General features: G+C 68.9%; 1 protein-coding gene across 1 annotated transcript; it reads right to left on the reverse strand.

Annotated features, from left to right (window-relative positions):
* Positions 1-205: 205 nt before the first annotated feature.
* NES (nestin) lies at positions 206-8,221 on the reverse strand. The gene is made up of 4 exons (XM_084500559.1): positions 6,461-8,221; positions 5,395-5,519; positions 4,727-4,800; positions 206-4,078 (listed from the first exon to the last, which is right to left on the reverse strand). The coding sequence occupies exons 1-4, from the start codon at positions 7,337-7,339 to the stop codon at positions 675-677; spliced, it is 4,482 nt and encodes a 1,493-aa protein (XP_084356685.1). The 5' UTR covers positions 7,340-8,221; the 3' UTR covers positions 206-674.
* Between the last annotated feature and the right edge of the window lie 1,818 nt (positions 8,222-10,039).

Genomic DNA, 10,039 nt, shown 5'->3' on the forward strand with positions numbered 1-10,039 from the left:
TTGGGGAGGGCTGGCATCCCGTCCCCCCCCCGCCCTGTGCCAGCTCCAAACCCCGAGCAACACCCCCGCAGGGCTCGGGGGGGGGCATTCAGCTTCGCCTCACAGCCCCCGTTGCGCCCTCCCCGCACCCCCAGCCCGGTCCCGAAGCCGTGGGGGCTCCCGTCGCGCTCCCACCCCCCCCCGAAGGAATGAGGGAGGCAGCAGGTCGGAGGGGGGGGGACGAGGCTTTATTAAATTAGTGTCGAGGCAGCGAATGCGTCCGCCCTGGGGCAGCGCCGCGAGCGTGGGCGGCTCGGGGACGGGCACCCTTGGGTGCCCTCGCCCAGAGGTGACAGGGGGACACGTCCCCAAACCCCACTGTGCCCCCCTCCCCGGCCAGGAAGGGGGAGATGAGAGGGTTTAAATTAAATACTGCGGTGGAGAGCGCACCTGGGGGGTGTGGGGGGGGCACGAAACGAGGGGGTCGTGGGGTCTGGGGGGGCACGGGGTGAGCCCGCTCCCGGGACGCGCCCTTGTGCCGGGCATCTGAGAAAAGAGGCAAAATCCACACGAAAAGGGTTAAAAACCACGAGGGAACGGGCGTGCTACGCGGGTGGGGGGGCTACGGGAGGCGTCCGATTGTCGAGAGGGAGCGGGGCTGATATTTGGGGGGGGGGGGGGACACCTCGCCGCCCTCACTCGTCCCCCGAAGCCCAAGGCTCCGGCTCCAGGCGCGGGACCTGGTCCCCGGGGGGGGACAGCGCGGGGATGGCGTCGGCCCCGCCGTGTTTGCCGGGCAGGGGGAGGCTTTGGGGGGCGTCGGCGGGCTTGGAGGAGTCGTTTTGGCCCGGGGGGGCCACGCCGTTGAGCCCCTCCTCGGCGAATTCGGGCAGGTCCTCCAGGCTGGCCTGGCGGTGCAGCCCGTTGAGCTCGCCGCCCTCGGCGCGGCACGGCTCCGCCGGCGCCTCCTGCACCGTGGGCTGCTCCTCGCTGGACGAGGACCCCCCCTCGTCCTCCTGGGGGGGCTCGGAGCCGCTCGCCGCCAGCCTGGCCCCCAGCACCAGCTCCTGGTTGAGCTCCAGGGCTTGCTCCACCAGCTCCAGGATATCCGAGTCCTGCAGGACGTCCGCCGGCAGCTGCGTGGGGACAGCGGGCGCCTCGGGGTTGTCCTCGGTCTCCTCCAACCCTCCCTGCTCCAGCACGGAGCCTGGGGAAGGCGGCTCGGGGTCGGGGGGCTCCTTGGCGGGGGGGCTGTCCCCATCCCGGGTGTCTTCCTCGGGGGGCAGCTCCTCCTCGGGTGCTTTTTCGGGTGGTGGAGACACCGGAGCCGCCGGCGGCTGGGGCTCCTCCGGGGGGATGCGCTCATCCTCCTGCCCCGGGGGGGTCTCTGCTGGTCCCTGCGGCCCCGGGGGGGTCTCCACTGGTCCCTGTGGCCCCAGGGCATCTCCGTTGGCCCCCTGCTCCTGCTCGTCCGTGCCATCCAGCTCCTCCTCTGGCTCGGTGGTGGAGCCCTGTCCCTCGTCACCCTGGGGTGCCTCGGCAGCGGCGCGCCCCACAGACGGCCCCTCGGTCACCGGGGAGCTGGGCTGTGCCCCCAGCACGGCCGAGCCTTCCTCCAGCTGGGCAGCAAAGCCCCCAGCATCCTCCTCCTCCTCATCCTTTGGCACCTCCCGTTCTTCTGGGGGCATCTCCACAGCTTCCTCTTTGCCCCCAAAAGCCTCCGAGCGCTCCTCGGCCTCTGGCTCCGGAGAAGCGTCTCCGGGAGCCTTGAGATCATCCTGGGCAGCTTCAACTTTAATTTCTTCAAAGTCCTCCGAGATCTCAGCCTCCTCCGAGCTGGACGCCTCCTGGCTGGGAGCAGAAACCATGAAATACCCTTCCTCTTCCTCGGCGCACTCCGTCGTAGGGGCCAGCTCCGGCTCCATCTCCTCTTCTTGTCTCTCCGGCACCGAGGCGGCCGTTTCCTCGTGGCTCCCCCCCAGCTGCTCCTCATCCTCCAGCTCCGTTCCAGCTCCGGGAGCTGTCTCCGTGCCCTCCTCGCCCGCCGGGGGTTTTGGGCTGGCTGCAGCCACCCTCCCCCCTTGGTATGCGCTCAGCGGGGTGCTGTCGGGCAGGGTGTCCTCCAGCTCAATCCTGCCCGTCCCCAACTCCTGAGCATCCTCTTCCACGGGCTCGGCGCCCCCCACGCCGCTGCCTGGCTCCTGCTGAGCTGCTTCAGGGTCTCTGCTGCCGTTCTCCAGCTCCGTTGGCTCCGAGCCGAGCTCTCCTCCAGCTCCCTGTGCCTCCCAAACCTCCTCCAGCTCCTCGGACGGATCCTGGGCGTCCCCGGGTGCCTCCGTGGTGCCCCCCTGCTCGGTCTCCTCCAGCCCCGGGGCTGGCTCAGCCTCCTGCTCCTCTTCTCCTTGCGTTGGTGCCTGCAGCTGGCTCAGCACCTCGCTCCCGGCAGCTTCTTCCTCCTCCTCCTCCTCCTCCTCCTCTTCCTCCTGCGCCTCCTTCATCTCCGCGGCTCCCTCCTGGCTTCCTGGTGTCCCCATGCTGGGCTGTTTGCCATCCACCCGAGCTGGCTCTCGGGGTGTGACGCTGGTGTCCCCTCCTGTCCCCTCCGCAGCCCCTTCCCAGTCCTCCGCTCGCTGCTCTCGGCCGTTGTCCTCGTCCCCCCTGCCCCAGGCGTCCTCTCCCGGCTGCAGCTCCGTGTCCTGCTCCTGCCCGTCCTCCTGCAGCCCCTCGGAGCCGCCTCTCTCCTGCCTCAGCTCCTCGCCCCCCCAGGCCTCTCCTGCCCGGGTTTCCTCTCCCCCCATCTCCTCCTCTCCTTCCTCTCCCTCTTCTTCCTCACCATCCCCTGCTCCGTTTGCCGTCTCCCCTCCTTCAGCCCCCGCCGAGTCTTCTTCCACCAGCCCGGCCTCCTCTGTGCCGGGGGGCTCCAGCTCTGGGCACGTCTCCTGCTCCCTCTCCCCTCCTGCAGCCGCCCCCCCTGGGGGCATCTCCCCCTGCCCCAACTCCTCCTGCTCTCCCCCAACCACCTCCTCCTCCTCCAGGCTGCTTTCGGAGGGGAGACCCGGGCGGCTTCCCAGCGGCAGCGCGCGGGCGGCTCCGATGTCCCCCTGCGGGCTCTCCTCCTCTCTCCTCTCCCCCTCTTCCCCCGGGAGCTCCTCGTCCTCCCTGGGGGGGCTCCAGGCTCCCCTCGGCTCCTCGTCCTCCGAGAGGTGCAGAGCCTCGGTGCTGGTGGCCTCCACGTCGTCCTCCCCCGGCTCCGGCTCCTCCTGGCCGCTCCCTGCCCGGATGGCACCGCTCACGTCCCCTTCCCGGGGTGCCCCCCGCAGCCCCCCGCTCTGCCCCGTGCTCGGTGGGCTCTCTCTCTCCTCCTCCTTGCTGCCTTCCTCCTCCTCCTCCTCCTCTTCCTCCTCCCAGGGTCCTGTCTCCTCCTGGCTCTCCGCGTCGCTGGGGGACGCGGGCGCAGCGGGAGCGGTGCCGCGGTGCCGAGCGCTGCGCTCCCCCCCCAGCCCCTCGGGGACGGCTCCTTCATCTCCTTCCTCCTCCTCCTCCTCCTCCTCCTCCTCCATTTCGGGGCCCCCATCCCCAGCTTTCGGGGCCGCTTCTCCCCCTTCCTCCCCGGCCTCACAAACCTCCACGGGCGGAGAGGGGCTGGACCGGGGGGCGCCGAGCGCGGGCTCCTCTTTGGGTTGGGCGTCATCGTCCCGCACCTCCCTGAGCGCATCCTGCAGCACGTGGCTCACCAGCTGCTCGGGGTACAGCTGGCCTCGGGCGGGGGGCGTCCCGGGGGGCTCCTCGGGACCTTCGGGGGGCTCCTCCGGGCTCCTTTCCCCTGGGTCCCCCCCCGGCTGGATGGGACCCTCTGCGCCCAGGCTCCCCGGGGAGAGCAGCGGGGCGGCGTGGGGAGGGGTAGGCGGCTCCTTAGAGATCGGTGCCTGTAGGGCCGAGGTGATTTTTTGGGGTTCCCTGACGCCGGGACTCTTGGTTTTGGGGGTCGGAGCCCTTTGGGTGTCCCCCAGGGCCCGGGGGGGCTGCGCTGTCCCCTCCGGCCACGGGAAGGCGGTGAGGCCGGCGCGGTGCTTGCTGCTGCTCGCCTCCAGCTTGACATCTGCAAAGAGCCAGGGGGGAGCGCGGTGGAGGGGGGGGCACAGCCCCAAAAAAACGGCTCGGCCCCAACGGGCCCCCAACGGGGCACAGCAGCACCCGAAACACCGCGGGGAGGCGCCGGGTGAAGGGAAGAGGGGGGGTCTGGGGGGCACGCTGGGTGTTTGGCTGGGGGAATTTCATCCCAGCGGCTCCTCTCTCCCCTCCCGGTGACCCCAATCCTATTTTTAAAACAGCCCCGCCACGGAAAAGTGGGAAATTCCTCCCCAGAAAGTGGGAAATTCCTCCCCGGAGAGCCGCCGGGGGGCCGGGTGGGGAGCGCAGCGGGGTCGCGCCGCTGGGGCACCAAATGGGGTGGGGGTGGGGGTGGGGGTGTCTGTTTTTTTATACTTTTTACGAAAAAAAAACACAATTCTCAGCCTGCTGCTGAGCCCGGGATCCTGTGCTCGCCCCCCCCCCCCCCCCCGTGCAGGAATTTAATGGAATCACAAAGAGAGATAAGCCCTTATCAGCTCCGAGGTGCCGGGAGGGGGGGCACACGGTGCCAGCACCCCACCATCACACCTCCCTGCTTGGGGGGGGGAGTGGCGCTGCCAGGAGAGTGCTGGTGCCCCCCCCTCAGCCTTGGAACCTCGGAACCCCCCCCTTTTACCTCGCAAGCCGTTGGCCAGCTTGAACTCCCCGGGGGCCATCTGCAGCCGGGTGCTCTCCGCTTCCAGCAGCGTCCTGCGAGGAGACGAGGTGCCGGGGTTGGGGGGGGACACCCGAAATTGGGGGGGGGCTGCACCCACAGCCCCCATCACCCCAGGGTCTCCCTGCACCCCCCCAGCACACTGAGAGTGGGGAAACTGAGGCACAAAGTGGCCGGGAGGGGGGGGGGGTTCGCTCACGCCAACCCCTTTGGCAACCTCGCTGCGTGCGCCCAGCTCGGCGCGGGCACGGGGGGGGGGACCCCAAAGGTGCCCCCACCTCCTGGGTCTCCCCTCGCCCCTCCTGGGCCCCCCTCCCGTCCCCTCCAAGCCACCGGGTGACATCAGCTCTGGCGGGGAGGCCCCCGGGCTGGGGACAGCCCCTATTGTCATGCTAATTGCCCCCCCCCCCCAAGCCCTCCGCTGCCTTTGTCTGGGGCCATCTGGAGGGGCTGGGATCGGGGCTGGGGGCCGCAGGGTTCGGCCCCAAAAGGGGGGCAAAGGTCCCGACCCCGCTGTCCGACCAGGCTGGGAGGCCACCGGGGTGCCCCCCTGGGTTTGTAGGGTGCCCTATGGGTGCCCTCCCACCCAAGGGTGCCCCGTGGGTGCCCTCCCACCCCGGGGAGCTCACCTGTAGGTGGCCACTTCCAGGCTGAGGGACATCTTGAGGTGCATCAGCTGCTGCCTGTCCTCCAGGACCTGGGCGATCTGCGCCCGCAGGCTCTGCTTCTCCTGCTCCAGGGCCTCGATGGCCAGCTGCAGGGACAAGCAGGGGGTCGGGGACGGCACCGCCGGGACCCCCCCCCCCCCAAACACACATCCCTTTCCAGATGGGGCCGGGAGCTCCGGCGGCACCGAGGGCTCCATCCCCCAGTGGTGTTTGCCACCCCCTCATCATCGCCGCTCTTCCTCCCGGCCCTGACCCCTCGGCTCCCGTGGGAAATGAGGGGAAATCATTGCTCCGGCTCCTTCCGGAGGATGGGGGGGGGGAGAGGCTGGGATTTGGCTCCGGGAGCCGCCCGCAGCCAGAGCCACGGCATGGAGAGGGTCCCCCGGGTCCGTCCCCAAGCCCTGCACCCCACGGGGTGACCCCCGTTTCCACCCCTGGGTGCCCAGCGCCCCGCAGGGGGTCACAGGGAGAGGGGTGCTGGGGGTGCCTGGGTCCTCAGCACCCCTCGGGTGTCCAGGGGGGGTTGGTTTTTGCAGGGTGGGGGGTTTGGAGAGGGGAGAGGTGGGCGAGGAAAGGAGCCGGGCAGAAATTCGAGTGGGCAGCAGCTGCTGGAGGAGGGATGGAGAGGCTGGAAGGGGGGCTCAGGACCCGGTGATGCCGGCGTGGGAAGGATGCGTCCTCGGGGGGGGTGGGCGGCCGCGACACCCCCTTCCCCATCCCCACCCTGGAACAAAGAGGGGACCCTTCCCCGTGCGGGGACTGCAGCTCCAGCCGCCAGCCGGGGGCCATTCCTGGCATTTCCAGCCCCGTCCCCCCCCCGCAGCCTCCCTTTCCTCGATGAGTTTCGCAGCTGCGCTGCAGCCGGACAAACTTTTTCCTCCCCAACACCGGCAGGACGCCGGCGGCAAAAAACCCACCCGCGGGGGCTCCGAGCTGCCCCTCTCCACCCGTTTTGGGGGTCTTCTCCTCCTTGCCCTCTTCCCCTTCCCCTCCATCTCCCCCTTTGCCTCTCTCTGCGTCTCCCCACCTGGAACTTCTCCGCTTCTCCGCGCTGCTCCTGCCACTGCCGGGCCAGGTTGTCCTCCAGCAGCTCCTTGCGCGCTCGGAGCGCCGCCAGCTCCTTGTCCAGGTGCTGCAGCTGCAGTTGGCTCTGCTGCCCGTCCTCCGCAGCCTTCCAGAGGCTCTCCTTGGCCTGGCCGAGCGAGCGCTCCAGCTGCGCCACCTCCGCCTTGTAGGTCTCCACCGCCCCTCTCCAGATCTCCGCCAGCCTCCTGGAGTAATCCTCCACCTCCAGCGGCTGGAACGCCGCCGGGGCGCAGCGCAGGCTCTCCAGGCTCTGTGAGAAGCCGGCCAGCTCCCGGTCCAGCCCCGCTTTCTCCTCCTCGTGCACCTCCAGCAGGGCTCCCACCTCCTTCTCCAGCTGCGCCGCTCGCTCCTTCAGCCAGATCTGCGCCCTCCTCTCCTCCTCCAGCTCCTTCTTGCCGGCCGCCAGCTGCCTCCTGGCTTCCTCCCGCGCCTCCTTCTCCTTCTGGCACCTGCTCCTCACGTGCTGCACCTCCTCGTAGAGGTTGTCCCGGGCCAGCTCGGCCGAGCACTTCTCCCTGAAGGCTCTCTCCAGCGCTGCCCGCAGGGCTCGCAGCTCCTCCTCGTACTTGGCCCTCCAGGGCTCGGCGGCGGGGCCGCTCTTGGCGCCGCGGATCTGGGTGCGCAGCCCCTCGTTCTCCTCCTCCAGGAACTTGACGCGGGCCAGGTAGGCTTCCAGCCGCTTGTTGAGGTCCCACATCTGCAGCGACTCCTCGCCCAGCAGCCTGGCCCCCACCAAGCCCTCCATGCTCAGCATCGGGGGAGCCCGAGGACGACGCCGGCAGGAGCGGTGCCGGCGATGGCGAGCGCAGCAGCTATTCATACTCACCCCGGGCGAGTGGGAGGCCCCCGAGACCCGGGCAGAGGAGCGGCTTTAACTCTTCCGCAGCCGGCGCAGCTGCTGCCCAAACCATCCCCGTGTCTCCTGTGTCCCCCCCCCTTCTTCTCCACGCCCCCCTCCGTGTCCCCTTGGGATGCCCGGCACTCCTCAAGCGCCGCGCTGGGGAGGGCGAGGATTAGGGGGCTGCAGGGGGGTGCCCTCGGGATGTGCCTGGGGTGGGGTCGGGCTTTGCCGTGCCTCAGTTTCCCCACCGAGCTCGGCACAGTTTGCGGTGCCCCCCCTCTGGCTCAGATCCCGCTGGGGAGCCCCCCGCCCTCCCCAAAAACGTCACGTCCCTGGCACCTCGAGGTGCTGGGCTGGCCGCCGTGGTGCTCAGCGCGGAGCTATTTGGGGCTTTCCAAGGGAGGCTGGCAGACACCTGTCCCCCAGGGCTTGGCCGCGGGGACCCTTTTGTGCTGCTCCAAAACCCGGGGTGAGGAAACCCCTGTGGGGCCGTGGGGGGGTTTGGTGCCCCGGGGAGGAGAAGACCCCATGGGGATGCTCCGAAACCGGGGCTGAGTGAACCCCTATGGGGCTGTGGGGGGTTTTGGCACAGCCCCAGGCACCACTTCGGCACCGATCCTGCCCCAGCACCCCGGATCCACCCCAAAGGGCATAGGGCAAACTGCTGGGGGGGGAAGGAGGCGAGCAGAGCAGCCCCCCCAGCAGCCCCCCCTGCTTCCAGCTGTGCCCGTTTCGGGTTCCAGATGTGCTGCTGGAGCTGGGAGCCCCACGGGGGCTGCCGATGGCCACAGGGTTCCCCTGGAGCAGCCCAAAGTTTGGGGCCGTGCCCCGCGGTCGTCCACCCCCCCGGGCTGCTCCGATCCTCGGGGCGAGGAATTGCGTCGTGGGGATTGTTTTCCCTTTTTTTTTTTTTTTTTCTTCTTCTTTCTTTTTATTTCCCCCAGCTGATTTGTTCGGGGGGAGGGAGTTAAGGGCGCAAGCTTGCTGCGAACAAAAGGAACAAAAAAAATAAAATCATAAAAACCATCCGGGGAGAGACTTTTTGCTGCCAGCTCTTTCTCTCCCAGCCCTTCCTCTCCCGGAGAGGCGGTGGGGAGGGTCCCCGCCGGCCCCTTTCCGAGGAGGAAAAGGGCAAAAAAGGAAAAAAAAAAAAAGGAAAAAAAAAGGCAACGTCCCCTCCCCAGCTGGCTCCCGGCCGGCTCCCACCCTGCTCCAAGGAGAGGCGAGCAACAGTCCCCTCTGCTGGCAACACCACCCGGAGCCACCCGGAGCCACCCGGAGCCACCCGGAGCCACCCAGGGGCTGGCTGGGACCCCACAGCCCCTGTGCCATGGCCTGGGGGACGCTGGGGTCCCCAAAAGTGTCATTTTTCCACCTAATTTGCAGCCAGACGTGCTGAGATTTTTCCTCCTCTGGGGCCTCCCCGGTGTCGGTCCCACGGGATGTGGGGACGGAGCGCTGCCTTCCTCCCTGCCCTCGCTCTCCTCTTCCTCCCCGAGGCTCTCCTGTGGGTTTCCCTGCTGTGCCCCCCCATCCCCTGGTCCCCGTGGCAATCCGGCAGGGCTCAGCGGGACACCCCAAAACCCCAAAACCCCCGTGGTGTGCAGGGTGCCCCAGGGTGGGGGGGCGTCTGCGTGCCCCCCAAGGGTGCTCAGGGCCTGGAGCTGCTTGGGATGGGGACATCGGGGTCCCTGGGGGGTTCTTGGGGTCAGGATGCCCCCAGGAAGGGAACATTCACATCCCTGGGCGATGCTTGGGGTTGGGATTTGGCCCTAAACGGGGACATCCCTGTCCCTGTGGGGTCAGCTCCCCCCTCAGGACGGCGATGTCCCTCCCTCTGCGGGGTGCTTGGGGGTGGCAGTGGGGGGCAGGAGGTTTTGGGGGGCCACCACCCCCCGGTGCCTGATGTCCCGGGGCTCGGCGGGGTGCCAGCGGGCTTGGCACGGGGTGCTGCTACGTGGCTCCGAGCAGGAGGAAGAGGAGGAGGAGGAGGAAGAGGAGGAGGAAGCACAGCTGGGCACGGGGACGCTTCCAGCCTCACCACGAAGGGGACGCAGCTGGGGACCACCGGTGTCCGGGGTCATTTTTGGGATGGGGAGCCCCATGGGGAGGGCTGGGAGGGCCCCACCACCTCCTGTGGGGCACGGGATGGGGATTCTCTGATGGCTGATAGGGGTTGTGCCCCGCTGCCTCACCGGCTGTCCCCGGGGCTGTCCCCTCTCCCCAGGACACCCTGGGGACAAGGCGGTGGCCCCGTGGCGCAGCGTGGAGGAGCCTCTTTGCCGAGCTGGAGGGGAACATTTGTTCCCAATTAGGGCTGGTAAGGCTCCTTGCTGAGCAGGCACTTCGCCTTTCCCCCATTCCCGAGATTTCGGCCACAAAATCCCGGGCGCAGGATGTGAGCTCATGGCCACGAGGACCCGCGAGGATCCGCTGGGGGGGCCCCGGCGTCACCCCTACCCCTTGGGACATCTGTCCCCGTGTCCATCCCCGTGTCTGTCCCCGTGTCTGTCCCTTTGTCCGTCCCCATGTCCATCCCGTATCCATCCCAGCCCCGTGCCACCACGCCGTGCGCATCGCCCGCCGGCCGTGCCTCGCTGACGAGCCCTTCCCCGCCGCTGCTAATTATTTCCCAGGGCGACGGGTGATTAATTCTGCTCAGGAGCTGCGGCTTTCTGC

The sequence above is a fragment of the Aythya ferina genome (assembly GCF_964211825.1).
Source record: "Aythya ferina genome assembly, chromosome: 29".
NCBI classification, from domain to species: domain Eukaryota; kingdom Metazoa; phylum Chordata; class Aves; order Anseriformes; family Anatidae; genus Aythya; species Aythya ferina.

Excerpts from the sequence above, each read along its gene's own strand:
- NES (XM_084500559.1), bottom strand. The coding sequence starts at position 7,339 with ATGAATAGCTGCTGCGCTCGCCATCGCCGGCACCGCTCCTGCCGGCGT. Across the intron at positions 5,520-6,460 it reads GAGAAGCGGAGAAGTTCCAG|CTGGCCATCGAGGCCCTGGA; the intron begins GTGGGGAGACGC and ends TTGTCCCTGCAG. Across the intron at positions 4,801-5,394 it reads CTGGAAGTGGCCACCTACAG|GACGCTGCTGGAAGCGGAGA; the intron begins GTGAGCTCCCCG and ends GTCTCCTCGCAG.